This window comes from Aplosporella prunicola (assembly GCF_010093885.1).
Source record: "Aplosporella prunicola CBS 121167 unplaced genomic scaffold K452scaffold_19, whole genome shotgun sequence".
NCBI classification, from domain to species: domain Eukaryota; kingdom Fungi; phylum Ascomycota; class Dothideomycetes; order Botryosphaeriales; family Aplosporellaceae; genus Aplosporella; species Aplosporella prunicola.
Window position 1 is genome coordinate 72,484 of NW_022983547.1, and position 13,747 is coordinate 86,230.

General features: G+C 58.8%; 6 protein-coding genes across 6 annotated transcripts; 4 read left to right on the forward strand and 2 right to left on the reverse strand.

The window, feature by feature from the left end:
• Positions 1-1,717: 1,717 nt before the first annotated feature.
• K452DRAFT_61285 (uncharacterized protein) lies at positions 1,718-3,251 on the forward strand. Its single transcript, XM_033546909.1, has one exon. It carries the CDS (start codon positions 1,828-1,830, stop codon positions 2,977-2,979), a length of 1,152 nt encoding a protein of 383 aa, XP_033395211.1. The 5' UTR covers positions 1,718-1,827; the 3' UTR covers positions 2,980-3,251.
• K452DRAFT_61286 (uncharacterized protein) lies at positions 3,252-4,704 on the reverse strand. The gene has a single exon (XM_033546910.1). It carries the CDS (start codon positions 4,349-4,351, stop codon positions 3,524-3,526), a length of 828 nt encoding a protein of 275 aa, XP_033395212.1. The 5' UTR covers positions 4,352-4,704; the 3' UTR covers positions 3,252-3,523.
• Positions 4,705-5,080: 376 nt separating this feature from the next.
• On the forward strand, positions 5,081-5,611 carry K452DRAFT_300062 (uncharacterized protein; the record flags this gene model as incomplete). Its single annotated transcript, XM_033542294.1, has 1 exon — positions 5,081-5,611. One exon carries the CDS (start codon positions 5,081-5,083, stop codon positions 5,609-5,611), a length of 531 nt encoding a protein of 176 aa, XP_033395213.1.
• Positions 5,612-7,009: 1,398 nt separating this feature from the next.
• On the forward strand, positions 7,010-9,444 carry K452DRAFT_274829 (uncharacterized protein). The gene is made up of 5 exons (XM_033539209.1): positions 7,010-7,427; positions 7,518-7,666; positions 7,720-7,807; positions 7,861-8,354; positions 8,403-9,444. Exons 1-5 carry the CDS (start codon positions 7,177-7,179, stop codon positions 9,320-9,322), a joined length of 1,902 nt encoding a protein of 633 aa, XP_033395214.1. The 5' UTR covers positions 7,010-7,176; the 3' UTR covers positions 9,323-9,444.
• A 424-nt stretch (positions 9,445-9,868) lies between these two features.
• Positions 9,869-12,239, reverse strand: K452DRAFT_310463 (uncharacterized protein; the record flags this gene model as incomplete). The annotated part of the gene is made up of 2 exons (XM_033543338.1): positions 9,869-11,861; positions 11,920-12,239. The coding sequence occupies 2 exons, from the start codon at positions 12,237-12,239 to the stop codon at positions 9,869-9,871; spliced, it is 2,313 nt and encodes a 770-aa protein (XP_033395215.1).
• A 360-nt stretch (positions 12,240-12,599) lies between these two features.
• K452DRAFT_253921 (uncharacterized protein) lies at positions 12,600-13,458 on the forward strand. Its single transcript, XM_033538306.1, has 3 exons — positions 12,600-12,751; positions 12,816-12,914; positions 12,982-13,458. Exons 1-3 carry the CDS (start codon positions 12,700-12,702, stop codon positions 13,137-13,139), a joined length of 309 nt encoding a protein of 102 aa, XP_033395216.1. The 5' UTR covers positions 12,600-12,699; the 3' UTR covers positions 13,140-13,458.
• The last annotated feature ends 289 nt before the right edge of the window (positions 13,459-13,747 follow it).

A 13,747-nucleotide genomic window follows, 5' to 3' on the forward strand; every position in this document is an offset into this window, starting at 1 on the left:
ATTTGTCTTCAAACCCAAGCAAACAGCATACAGCCATCATAATGCTCCTCCACACGCCATCAAGTCCTTGCTCTTATCCGAGACCCATATGAGTCAAACCACAGTCCAACGGCCGCCGGGATGCGTCCAAGTACCACAACCTCGCCGTTTGCAGTGGTTCTTCCAGAGATGGCCCTCTCCGGCGCCCTAGAGTGGGCATCATGGCGTGTGCAGGCTGCCGCCACCGACGGCTCCATGCAGCTTGTCGACAAAGCGATCTCACCGCTTATGGGCGTGGTTTGCTGCCGATATCCCAGCAGCCTCAAACCCTGTTCAAGGCGTCCGATGTGTTTTCCTCTGCATAACAGCAAACCCATGCAAGCAGCCACGCGAGAGTCACCCGGTATAGCGACAAACGCCTTTCCAACAATCGGAAGCCCCTGACTAGCCCCAGCGCCGTAATGCAACTTGCCGGTATGAAGGACCCTGGGCGTCAGACTGTTGCGGCTGGCTTGATTGTGCTGCTGTTGGTTTCTGCAACGCCGCGAAGCTGCTCGTTCTGCTGCCGGTAGCGAGGCTGTAAAGAGCCGTGGATAGGTGTAGAGGGGACTGCCGGAGTCGCGGTATGCCACCCATTGGGGCTCTGGCTCCTGCTGTTTAGCTGTAGCTACGCCACCGTTGCCATCAATTCGATCGGGCTCTTGCTAGGGCTGTACGAAGCCCCAGATCTGCTGCAGCTCGCATCGTATCCAAGTAGCCGCGCCACCATCGCGACCAGCTCGACCCAGCTCTTGCTAGGCCTCAACGAAGCCTCAAACCCGCTCGCCATGTCGCCGACAGCAATCTTTCGCGTCAGCCTTGAACAGACCCAAAGGGAATCGGTATAATCACGACCCACTCCTCATCGTCTGCTCCAGCTCGCACAGCACCAAGCACCAGTACGGCCGTTTCGCCTGCTCCAGCATCCGCCGTACATGCGCCACTGTCTGCGCCCGCATTTGTGGGTCCCGGAGCCGCTGCTCCGGTTCATTCGTCTCCATGGACACTCGGTCGTCGTATTTCGCCTGTTCTGGCTCGGCTCGCGGTGTTTCGGGCCGCCGTTGGGTGTGCGTGAGGGGATGGGGGACGTGAAAGGTGTCCAAGCTGCCTAGTCCAGACGCCTTCAACGCCGTGGATGACGCGGCGCGTCGTTTTTGCTTCTGGAGAGCTGGCGATAGCTAGCTACAGCGGTCGACCTTCGTGCTGTCTGTCTGTCTGTCTGTCTGTCAGTTGGCCAGCGCGTCCTATTCATGGCGAAAGACACATGCCTTGTCAGCATAGGTCATTATCACTTATCCCGACCGCGCGCTGGAGTGTCCCTCCGAACGAGCGTAAATTCTGATCGCCGCGTCTCTGAAGTCATCGCCAACCATCTCTCCCTCTCAAAACATGGACGGCGCAAAACGCCCCTGCTCTGCTCAAACTCAGGCAATACCAGTGCCAGTGCTAGAGCCAGAGCCAGAGCCAGAACTAGCGCCAGCACCCGCAATCAAGTTTTCCTCTCGATTCGTCCGCGCCGCTGCCGGCCGTCGGCATTGTCACGCTTGCTGCGGAGACGACCTACGAGAGCGGCAAGGCTGGCTGGGTGAACGCGCTGGAAGCTGCTGGAACGCAGCTGGCGCCGGCGCGCCGCATGGCATGGCAGGGCCTTTCAAGGCTTTGTTTTGTGTGTTGGCTTAGGAGATGGCTCCGCGCTGTGGGGTTTTGGTGCTGGTGCTGGTGTTGGTGAGCGCGCTGCTGCTGTGCCTACAGTAGCGGCAGCGCGGCGGGGCCCCTCCGCAAAAGGTCTTGAGTGAGGGCAGGACATGCATGAGCTTTCGATGGCCGGCGAGGTGGTGTGCTGGCTGGACGTTACGACTGCGTTTTTCGTGTTCGGTGCGTCGGTCGTGGTCGGCGGCGGACTTGCCATGCGAGATGCGAGATGGGCTCGCGACGTGCGACGAGAATCGAATCGAAGCCTTCACGCGGCGGCCTGGAGCGCGCTGCGCAGGCGGTGTCACGGTAGCGAAGATGGAAGCAAGTGCAGCACGCGCTGTTCGTCTGTCTAAAGGATATTACAGACAGACAGAGAGACAGGCAGGCAGGCAGACGTTGACCCGACGGCCCCCGCCTCCAGGCTCTCCCTGTTGTAGCTCACCCTACTACAGGGCCGAGCCGAGCAGAGCAGAGCAAAGCAAGCAAACCAAACCAACCAAACCAAACCAAAGGCCAACCAGGCCCACAACCCTCCCTCCCACCTCAAGCAAGCACCCCTACTCCTCCCCCTCCCCCTCCATCTCCCGCTCCCTCTTCATCAACTCAACCCCGACCCTCACCTTCCCAACTCTAAGCCGCACCATCGCGGCATCCAGCCTCGCGAGCACAGAGACGAAGTCATGCCGCACAAGCACGGGCGCGTCTTCAGCAGCAGCGGCGGCGCGGCCCAGCCTAGCCTCAGCAAGGCACTCGGCCGCGGCATTGAGGCTCCCGGCCGCCGTGTCGAGCAGCCGCGCCGCGGCATTCATGTGCGCCTCCGCGGCGGCGAAGTGCTCGGCCTGCTCGCGCTGCTCGGCTTGCGCGACCGCAAGCGTGCGCCGCCTGTGCCGCCGGTATCGCTGGCTGAGGGGGCGCGGGCGCCGGCTTAGCGTGCGTACGCTGTGGGGGGTGGAGCTCGTGAGTAGTACTACTGATGCGGGGCGCGCGTGGGGAGAGGGGTGGAGGGTTTGCTTACGAAGGGGACTGCTGCTGCTGCTCCTGCTTCTGCTCCTGCTGCTGCTGCTGCTCCTCCGGCTCGGCCTCGCTCTGGGTGAGCGGGCGGTCCCTGGCGCATCAGTAGACGTGTGCTGGAAACTTGTCTGGGAGGGCCGTGGAGGTGAGCTTGCTTACGGCTGCTGCTCCTGCTCCTCCTCCTCCGTCTCCTGCCCCTTCGCCTTCTCCTCCTTCTCCGGCTCCATGGTGAGCGCGTCGGGTGTGTGTGAGTGAGTGTGTGAGTGAGTGAGTGAGTAGGTGGGAGAGAGAAAGCGCGTTCGTCGTCGTGGTCAAGGAGGCAGCGAGGCGGCGCGACGGTCGTCTCTCACAACCACCACCTACGATGGGGCCGTGCGCCACGTCGGGCAATCCAACCTAAAAGAGGAGAATCGCCGCCGTTTCTTAATCTCTACGTATAACGGTTCAAGGCGCGCTAGACCAGAGAGCGAAGCAAGAGAAGACTCGGCGTCGTTTTCATCGTCTATAATACAGCACGCGCTCTTCTCCTCTTCTCTCTCCTCAGCCCTGACCCGATCGACCCCCAGCTCCCCCCTAGTAGCTCACCCTACGAGGGATAGGCACAAAGGCCAGGCCGGCCGCTCTCTCTCTCTCTCTCTCTCTCTCTCACACACACACACACACACACACACACACACACACACACACACTCACCCTCCCACGCCCCTAATCCCCGCCAGCCACCTCTCCACCCTCTCCCTCATCTCCCTCATCATTCTGCCCTCCTCCAACCGCCGCTCCGCCCTCCTCCGCTCCCGCATCAGAACCCCGTTCTCCACCCGGTGGCGCAGGAAGCGCGCGTAACGCGCCGCCGCCACGTCGACCTCCTCCTCGGCGAGAACGAGGGCGGTGGTAGGCGTAGTAGGCGTGCGGGCGCGCTAGGGGAGCCTAAACGCCCGGATAGTGGGCGGCGGGGCAGTGGTGACGGCGGTGGCGACAGCGGTGGTGGTGGTGGTGGTGGTGGTGGTGGTGACGGCGGCGCCGGCGGCGGTGTTCTCGGCCTGCGCGGCCGCGTTGTCCTGGGTGGTGGAGCGGGCGCTGGGGTAGTAGTCATGGGGATTCTCGCGTGAGGAGATGATGGTTTACTTACGACTGCTTCTGCTCCTGCTGCTGCTGTTCCGTCTCCTTCTCCTCCCTCTCTCCCTCCCTGCTCTGCTCGGCCTTCGCGGCCTCGGTCTCCTCCTCGGCGTCGGCGGCGGCGGGGCGGGCTCTGAGACGCGTGAGGAGGTGAGTTGTGAGGGAATGGAGGGCGGTTGCTTACGGCTGCGACTGAGGCGGACGAACCTCCTCCTGCTTCTTCTCCATCTCCTTCTCCTCCGTCATGAGGGCGTTGTGGGGTTTGTGTGGTTGTTGGTGGTGGTGATGAAGGTGCGTTCGTGGTGGTTGTTGGGTTGGTGGGAGCGAGGCGGCGGAGGGTGGTTTTGAGCGCGGCGACCGGCGCCTTTCGGCTTAGGAAGTCGCGCTTGGCCTCTGCGCCTATTGCGCCTTCCTGACGGTGAAGCCGCTCAGTGTCTGCCTGGCTTTCCATCTGGCGTCGCCCTGACCCACTTAGCAGCACCACAAAGCTGGGGGGGGGGTGCTTCTCCATTGTCACTGCACCGAGCAGGCCATGGCAACTTGGCCTTCAACAGCCCTTACACGAGTTCAGCGCGTTCAATGCCTTCGCGCGCCCAGCGACTGACTGCTCACTGATTGACTGAACATACGCGCACGGAAGCACTCACAACGCTCATGTAACAACACAGCACAAAAGCGAATTCCATAACTTGACCAGCGCGGCTCCCCGCTCTCTCGTACACGGCTTCGCCCTTTCCATCGGAGCGACATTTTTGGTGGGATTTGGCACATTCTTGGAAATTTTGTGCCACTGGCAACCCTGGGAGGAGCAGTATTTCTTCACTCTAACTGACACCCACTCCTGGATATACGGGGCCATGCTGCCAACAGAGGGTCCAACATCGCCCCATATGGACGCAGACGAGACCCGTGTGAAGCAGCGAAACAGTCCTCCAAGCCAGCCAGCCGTACTCTTCATATAGACACAACCGCGTCGTAACTCTCTAGCAGGCACAATACCGCGTAGGCATGGATTCCTTTACCGACAGACGAAGTCCAAATGTAACTAAACACTCGACCATCATTGGATGCAGACGCAGCCGGCACTCAGCGATAGTCAGGCCTCTCTCACCATCTACGCGCTTATGTATACAATCATCACACCCAACCATCTCCACAGCTGGACAACCACAGTGGACACCGGGGGCAGTAGCTCCAGCCGTATACAGCTAAAGACCTAGGCACACGCTACTCTCGACCGATGGTGCAGCCCGTCAGCTACGCACTCACTCTCACCGACCCTTTCCAGACGCGCATCGATGCAGAACTCACAATTGAGCGTCGATTGAGAAAAAAGAAGGCTATCAGAGACGGAAGAACAGCTGACGAAATCCGGGACATCGCCGTCTACATGAAGGCTTACAGGGAGGGGCGCAAAGCGGCAATGACAGAAGCGGACAAGGCCGAGCACCGAAGGAAGGAAGCGCAGAGATGGAGGGAGACACGAGCGAAGTGGTCGCCCGAGACGCGGGCCTCCAAGAACAGGCAGAGCCAAGTTCGGAAAAGGTTCGTTCGCGAAGAGTCCAACAAGGATCCCGAGAAGAGAGCTGCGCGCCTTGCTCAACAGAGGCTGGACACGGCCAAGTGGAAGGCAAAGCGCGACCCTGGTGAAGTGATGCACAATGCGAAGATGAGGATGAGAAAGCACCGCGCAAGTAAGAAGGAGAAGAAGGTCCAGGAAGAGCGAGCCAAACACAAGGGCACTTGGGACGCCTTCCTCATCAAGGGATAGCAAGGTTCCTGTCAAGGCATCACTGTCTGGTCGTCTGGCAAGTTTCTGTCGAGGAATCGCTGTCTGGTTGTCTGGTTTCATGCTTACCTATGTTTGCTAGCGCTACCCATAGTTGAGCCTGAGTTCATTTTGCAGGATTTCGGCAGCCGGGCAAATCTTATGTTGCATGAACCTAGGTGGTACTTTAGTCTGGGATTAGTTCACTATTTAGCTTGCATGAAACTCACTTCGAGCTTCCCTATCTAAGCTCATACTTCTAATTCATTTACTACAACTCTGCATACCGTGCTTACCCCATCTACGACTCCGCATATCGTGTTTACTCCACCTTCGCATGCCGTGCTTAACGCACCTACACCTTCGCACATCGCGTTTACTCCACCTCTACACACTACGGCTACCCCATCTACGACTCCGCATATCGTATTTACTCCACCTCCGCACGCCGAAATTACCGCACCTACACCTCCACATATCGTTTTTACTCCACCTTCGCATACTATATCTACCGCTCCTCCGCATAGTACAACTCTCTACTTCATATTCACTACACCTTCGCATACTACGCCTACCCCTCCTCCGAATAGTATAACTCCGCAGATCGTATTTACTACACCTTCAAACACCGCAGTTACCACACCTCCGCATACTTCAACTCTTTATACTTAATTCACAACACCTCCTCATACTCGATTTACAACGCCTCCTCATACTCAATTCACAACACCTTCTCATACTTAATTTACAACGCCTCCTCATACTCAATTCACAACACCTTCTCATACTTAATTTACAACGCCTCCTTAAGCTCAAATTATAATACCTCCTTATAGTCTATTCACAACGCTTCCATATACTCTATTTACAATACTTCTACGCACTCTATTTATCGCTCTTTCTTATAATATATTTACCGTACTTTCTCACGATACTTTTACCGCCCCTTATCACGACACTTTTTTACTACATATTATTAAAAATAAAAATAAAAAAATTAAATAAAAAAAATCTATAGACAGATTATACACACTTAAATATACCCTAGCTGTTCTCGTCTTTCTCCTACCGTAATATAGAGTCCTAGGGCCAAGTTAAGATACTTAAACGTATATATAAGCCTAAAGACCTCTTTACTTTTATCCGAGACTTGGGTATACAGCTAGACATGGAGTATCCTATAGGGACTGCTTGTATCGCTCCCTATCACGCTAGAGCGGGGATATGGGTTAACGGTAGCGGACGTTAAAGTAGGTAGGAAGAGGTTTAGGTATGGAGACGCAGTCATGTCTGCTAAGTACCCTGGGAGTACCATGACTCGACCAATGACGCAGGAGCCTCGGCCACCAAAAGAAGCTTATTCCAACATCCCGCACCCGCTCGTATAGCCAGCCCGCCTCACCGACTTCTTTTTGCTTTCTCCTCTTCCCGCTCCCAGCAGCAGGACGAGACCTCGGCATTGGACATGGCCGCGCGCTCGTCGACCGTCGCCTAGGCCTCCTCTCCTCTACCTATGACGCCGCGATAGCGCTCGCCTATCCCTCCACCACACCCCACGCTCTCCCGACATGGACGCACCGGACTCGCATGCGCAGCGGCGCACACGCTCCTCGACCTCCAAAGCCGCAGCGGAACCGCTTGGGCGCGCCGACACGCGCGCGACGGCGTCGACGCATAAGCATGTGCCGTGGTGGCAGATACGCTGGGGCAGGGGCATGGTCAACGATGTGCGGCGGCGCGCGCCCTTCTATGTCAGCGATTTTACCGATGCGTGGGACTATCGCGTCGTCCCTGCTACGGTGTACATGTATTTTGCCAAGTACGTGGGTGTTGCACTGCCTACCTTTTTGTGTGGGGATGTCGTTAGAGAGGGTGCTTGGTGTGGAGTGGATTGCTGATGTCAAGGCAGCATTCTTCCCGCGCTGGCCTTCTCGCTCGACATGTTCTCCAAGACGGAAATGAGCTTTGGCGTTAATGAGGTGTTGCTGGCGTCGGTGCTGGGGTCCGTGGTGTTCGCGCTGTTGTCCGCGCAGCCGCTGGTTATTGTGGGGGTTACGGGTATGGTTGTCCTTAGGCTTTATGGCTGGCATGCGGTGCTCATGTTCGTGCAGGTCCAATCACCGTGTTCAACTACACCGTATACGATATCATGGCGCCGCGCGGGACGAACTATTTTGCTTTTATGTGCTGGATCGGGCTGTAAGTGGTTGGCTTGATCTAGCGATTCCCGTCCAGAGCTCACACATTCACAGCTGGTCGCTGGTCATGCACTGGCTCCTCGCCGTCACCAATGCTTGCAACGGCCTTAAATACGTGACGCGCTTCTCCTGCGACATCTTCGGCTTCTACGTCGCGTGCATCTACCTCCAAAAAGGCATCCAGGTCCTCACGCGGCAGTGGGACGCCGGCGACACGTCCGCCTACCTCTCCATCATGATTTCGCTGTTAGTCTTGATGGTGGCGTACCTGGGCGGTGTGGTCGGCAGCGGCAACCTCTTTCATAGATCCGTCCGGAAGTTTCTGGAAGACTATGCTACGCCTCTGACGGTCGTCTTTTTTACGGGCTTTGTTCATATTGGCAAGATGAGGGATGTGGAGTTGTTGACGTTGCCGACGAGCAAGAGTTTCTTCCCTACGATTGATAGGGGGTGGTTTATTCACTTCTGGGATATTGACGTGGCAGACATATTCATTGCAATCCCTTTCGCCATCCTCTTGACGATTCTCTTTTACTTTGACCACAACGGTATGTAATCCAGGCAGAAGGCAAACCCTTTTCACTAACACCCCCCAGTATCCTCCCTCATAGCACAAGGCACGGAATTCCCGCTCCGCAAGCCCGCCGGCTTCCACTGGGACATCTTCCTCCTAGGCATAACCACAGGCGTAGCCGGGCTGCTCGGAATCCCCTTCCCCAACGGACTGATCCCACAAGCGCCCTTCCACACCAACGCACTCTGCGTGACACGCACCGAGCACGACGACGAAGCGGAAGCGTACAAAGGGCACACGCGGCGGGTCGTCGACCACGTCGTGGAGCAGCGCGTGTCGAACCTAGCGCAGGGCCTGCTAACGCTAGGCACGATGACGGGCCCGCTGCTCGTGGTGCTGCACCTGATCCCGCAGGCGGTGCTGGCGGGGCTCTTCTTCGTCATGGGCGTCCAGGCCCTCGAGGGCAACGGCATCACGCTCAAGCTTGTCTTCCTGTGCAAAGACGGCGCGCTGACTCCCGCCAGCGACCCGCTCAAGCGCCTGCGCCGCCGCGCCGTCTGGGCGTTTGTCGCGCTCGAGCTGTTTGGCTTTGGCGCGACGTTCGCCATCACGCAGACGATTGCGGCGATTGGCTTCCCCGTCGTCATCCTCTTGCTCATTCCCGTGCGCACGTGGGTCCTGCCCAGGTATTTCTCGCCGCTCGAGCTCGGCGTGCTGGACGCCCCCACCGCGTCGCCGTTTACGATGGAGAGCGTGGGCGGGAACCATGGCGAGGATGTGGCTGATCCGAATGAGAACGTGGGGGTCGTGGCGACGGGGAGGGAGGGCGAGAGCGGCAGTGGTGCCGAGAGCGATGATGCGGAGCGTGGGCTTGCGGGGTGGTTGGCTGCGCCTGGACAGGCGGGGAAGAGCGTCCGGAGGGCCAGTTTTAGGAGTAGAGAGGGGCGAGAGGGGGACGAGGGGATTGAGTTGGCGGGGGTCGGGAAGGGGAAGGCGAGGTAGTAGGGGGTATGTGTGCTCGAGCAAGATAGAGAACGATACAACCCATCCCCACAGCCCCCTCCCCATCTAGCTACACACCCAACGCCAGACACAACGAGAAGATCTTAGAACACATACATCCGCAACCTAAATCTCTTACTGTGTACTACCTAACGCGATATTAAACAACCCAACCCAACCCCACAAACCCCTCCTCATGCAGCTGCACGCCCAAACACCCTACCCCCATTTCCCCTTCAACGCCATACACTGCCACTACATCTTCGTAGCCCCCAGCTACTTCAAGAGCATCTACAATCCTATTTTTATATCCACACACCTCGCACCCTTCATACCCACCCACTTATACAAAACACCCGCATCACCTATTAACCAACCAATCAAAAAATATACATCCTCAATTCTACCTCATCTAGTCCATACCCATACCCATACCCATCTGTATATACAGTCCAGTACAATACAGCCAACCAATGCACCCGCTAAACTCCACTCCTCCTAACCATAACCATAACAATCAAAAGCGAAAAACCCCCCAAAGAAAACCTACAGCCTCAACCCCCCACCACCCCCCCGTTCAAACAGCCTCCCGAAACTCCACCCCTCATCATCACTGCCCCTCCTCGCACCACCAGCACCCCCCTCATCCTCATCGCCAAACTCGCCCCTCATCCACCTCGGCACCGTCAAAGTCGGCAAATCCGCCGTGTGAGTGTCGAACGTATTGCGGACGCGATGCGTAAAGTCGCCTAGCCAGTTCCCTTCCGCCTCGGCCGCGTCCCGCTCCGCCGCATCGTATACCACTGGCCGGCGTTGGCTGCCGATGCCTGCTCCAGCACTACCAGCCGGGCCCCCTGCCCCCAGTGCCCTCGCCGTCCGCGTCTCCCGCTGCTGCTGTGCGCGCGCCTGCCAAGCCGGGACAGTGGAAGCCGCCGGAGCAGCCGGGGCCGCCGTAGCCGCTGCGCCCGCACCCGCCCCCACGACTGCAGCGCCGAGCGCCGGGCTGCGGGCACCAGAGCGCGAGGGCGTGCCTGCCGCCGCAGGGGAAAGCGTGTTGTTATTGCTGTTGTTGTTTGGCGACGACGCGCCACCGCCATTGCCGTTGCCACCGCGCGGCGCAAGCCCCAGTGCCCCGCCGGCAAGCAGGCCCGAGCCGTGCAGCTCGCGGTCAATGAGCGCGCGGCCCTCGCGCCAGCCTGCAAACGCGTCGTCTGCGGCGTCCTCGTCCTCGTCGCCTATCTCCATGTACTCGCCCAGCCCGACGACGCGCTTGACGCGGGTATACAGGCCGAACAGCGCGGCCGCGACGGGCAGCAGGATGAGCGCGGGGAAGAAACGCGAGAAGCCCGAGCCCAGGGGCGTGAGGTTGATGAGCTTGCCCAAAAACTGGAAGAAGGCCGTTTCTTGGTAGATGTCTTTGGCCAGGAAGGTGATAAAGTTGTAGGCGAGCGGTACCGTCAGCTTGGCGACTTGTAGTGCGTACCAGCAGGCGGACTCCGAGTACGTGTTGCGCCGCACCAGCGCCCGGTTGCCCCAGATCTTGACTTCGGTGATTGAGTAGAGCGCAGAGAGCACCATGTAGCTGAGCCAAAAGGCCGCGATGCACTGGCCGGCGAAGCCAATCTTCCCGCGGTTGGAGTTGGGATGGTGCACGATGGACAAACCAACGATATTGACCTTGTGAGAGATGGACTTGGTCACTTCAGACCAGACAATAGCGGCCGACGCCAGCGCGAAGAAAGCACTGCTGCCGTAGTAGAGGGCCGGGATGACGTAGTTGTGCAGGTGGAAGCGCATGCCAGGGCTGAGCGTGCGGCGGCCCAGCCGGGACCAAAAGTTGTCAGAGCGCCACGAAGCTCCTGCAGTGGCTTCAATTCGCCCGCTCGGACCAGCATCGATGATGGCCTGCGTAAAGACGGCATTGGCGACGAGGCGCGCCCACTCGTCCTCGAAGCGGAGTCTGGCGTGGCGCGCACGCTTGAGCCGGCGCGTCAGCTCGGCGAGGAACTTTTCCGTAATGACAGACGGTATCGTAGTCGGCTGGGAGGTGCGGGGCAACGACGACGGCTGCGATTCCAGCAGCGAAGCGCCGTCGCCGAGCTCCTCGATCCATTCCTGGAAATCGCGCGGGACAGCGTTCCTCTTGGCCCGGAGCTGGACAACCTGCTGCTCGTAGTCGTCCAACATCTCATTGGCGTCCATGAGCTTCTCATGCACCCTCGGCGCGTGGGCCTGGATCCTTTTCAGGCGCGCAGCAACATTGGCGTCTCTCCACAGCCGGCGAGGGAACGCAACCAGACCGTGACCCATCAGATATATGGCCAGAATAAGACCCCAGGCGTAGGCCAACGCCATGACCAGACCCTTCATCGTAGCGATATGGAAGCCCGAGTTGATAAAGAAGTATATCGCGCCGGGAATGCTCACGGCGATGACGATGGCCCAGTACTGGCCGTTGGAGCGGAGCGAGTAGAAGAAGCGCGATCTGGGGGAAAGATAACCGGCGTCGCTATATTCGCCCAGGAGAGGCAGAATGGCCCTATATGCGCACGTCAGCCCCAAGTCACAACGCCGCCTTGGCTCCCCGAGACACGTACCAAGTGAGCGCAAAGGTCAACCAGTACGCGATGCGCCAGCAGACCAGCAGGGCGCGCTGAGGCAACCAGATGCCCCTGCCGCCGCCGTCGTAGCCATCGCCGCCCTTGACGCTGGCCAGGTCAATGGGCACGAGCAGGATGATGCTGGCGGGCAGGACGAGGGCCAGGAAGACGGGCACGAGGAGGTAGGCCGGGGTGCGGCGGATGGGGAGGTAGTAGCGCAGCAGGAGCAGGGTGAGCAGGCCGACGGTGCCCACGCCGATGGCGAAGAAGGCGTTGGAGCCGGCCGAGGACTTGGCTGCGGCTACGATGGACGACATGGTGCTCGAGGATGCTCGGGGGGTGATGCGGTCGTGATGCGGGAGCTAGGGGTGACGTTGCGCTATCATCATTCGGCGGGCACGGCGGCGAGAAGGGCGAGCGAGAGACTGTACGTGGGGAGAGTCGAGTGGACGTCGCAGCAACAACAGCAGGTCGAAAGTGTAGGGCCAGGAGTGGCACCTCCAAGCGAAGAGGGATCGATGCAGGCACGCACGCGCGGCTCGGCCAGCACGCGCCACAGCCTTGCGTCATGCCTGAAAGAGGAAGTCTGAGTGAAACATCGTTTGGCTGACAAACCTCGGCCGGCTGGTGGCGGCATCCCACTTTGTCCCGCCTTGACGTGCTCGCCGTCTCTCCAACTTCCATCCACTTCCGCTCCCACATCCACTCTCACCAACACACACCTCGCCCACCATTCAGTTCCTCCGCTTCTTTTCGCGCGCCGCCAGCCCCGCAACCATGAGCGCCGCCAAGACCAAGGCCCAAGGCATCATCGACGACAACGCCGTCGGTACGAATGGCCCTCACCCGCCTCAGCCAAGCCCGCGTCACTGACAACAAAACCCCTGCCACAGCCGTCTTCAGCAAGTCCTACTGCCCCTACTGCAAGGCGACCAAGTCGCTGCTCTCGGAGATGGGCGCCAAGTTCTACGCCATTGAGCTGGACCAAGTCGGTACGTCGAGTCGCGCGCTCATGATGGAAGAAGAAGAAGAGGAATTGACAGTGTCGTGTGCCTGCAGACGACGGCGCTGCCATCCAGGACGCTCTTCAGGATATGACGGGCCAGCGCTCCGTGCCCAACATCTTCATTGCCAAGAAGCACATTGGCGGCAACAGCGACCTGCAGGGCAAGAAGGGCGAGCTGCCGAAGATGCTGCAGGCCGCCAAGGCTGTTTAGGCTGAGGCTGTTGAAGCCGAAGCTGAGGTCGAGGCCTTTGAGGCTGAGGCCGAGGTCAGGGCCCTTGAGGTCAAGGCTAAGGCAATGCAAAGCGAAGCGGAGCCCTTCCTCACCGAACAAGACAAGACATCCGGGCCCTTCCGGCGCCCCTCCCGTCACTACAGCATTGACGGCCTCCGAACGAGCACAAGTGTCTTTATTTTCCTAGACTTCACGAGCAAGCCATCCAGTGCACGAGTCGAATTGAAGGAAGCGAGGAGGCGAGCTAGAAAGCGTATATACCATTACCAAGATATAGAATTAGGTACGCAATGCGATGCGATGCGATGACTGGATGGATGAGCGTGATGCCGTTTGCGTTGGCGTGTGTTCGTGCGTGTGTCGTGGGTGAGTGAGCTAGCTAACTAGTATGGGTACACGAAGGCGTCTGTCTTCTTAAACCCCCCCGCTTGACATGAGGGGTGCGTGTTGGCTAGGTAGGCACTTATAGGTAAACCCCCCCATCAAGCCCCACCCAGGCAGGCAGCACACAACCGCAGGAGTAAGTAGCCTCGCCATATATATATATATATATACCTGCCTACCTGCCTAGTTACTTATCCCATCTT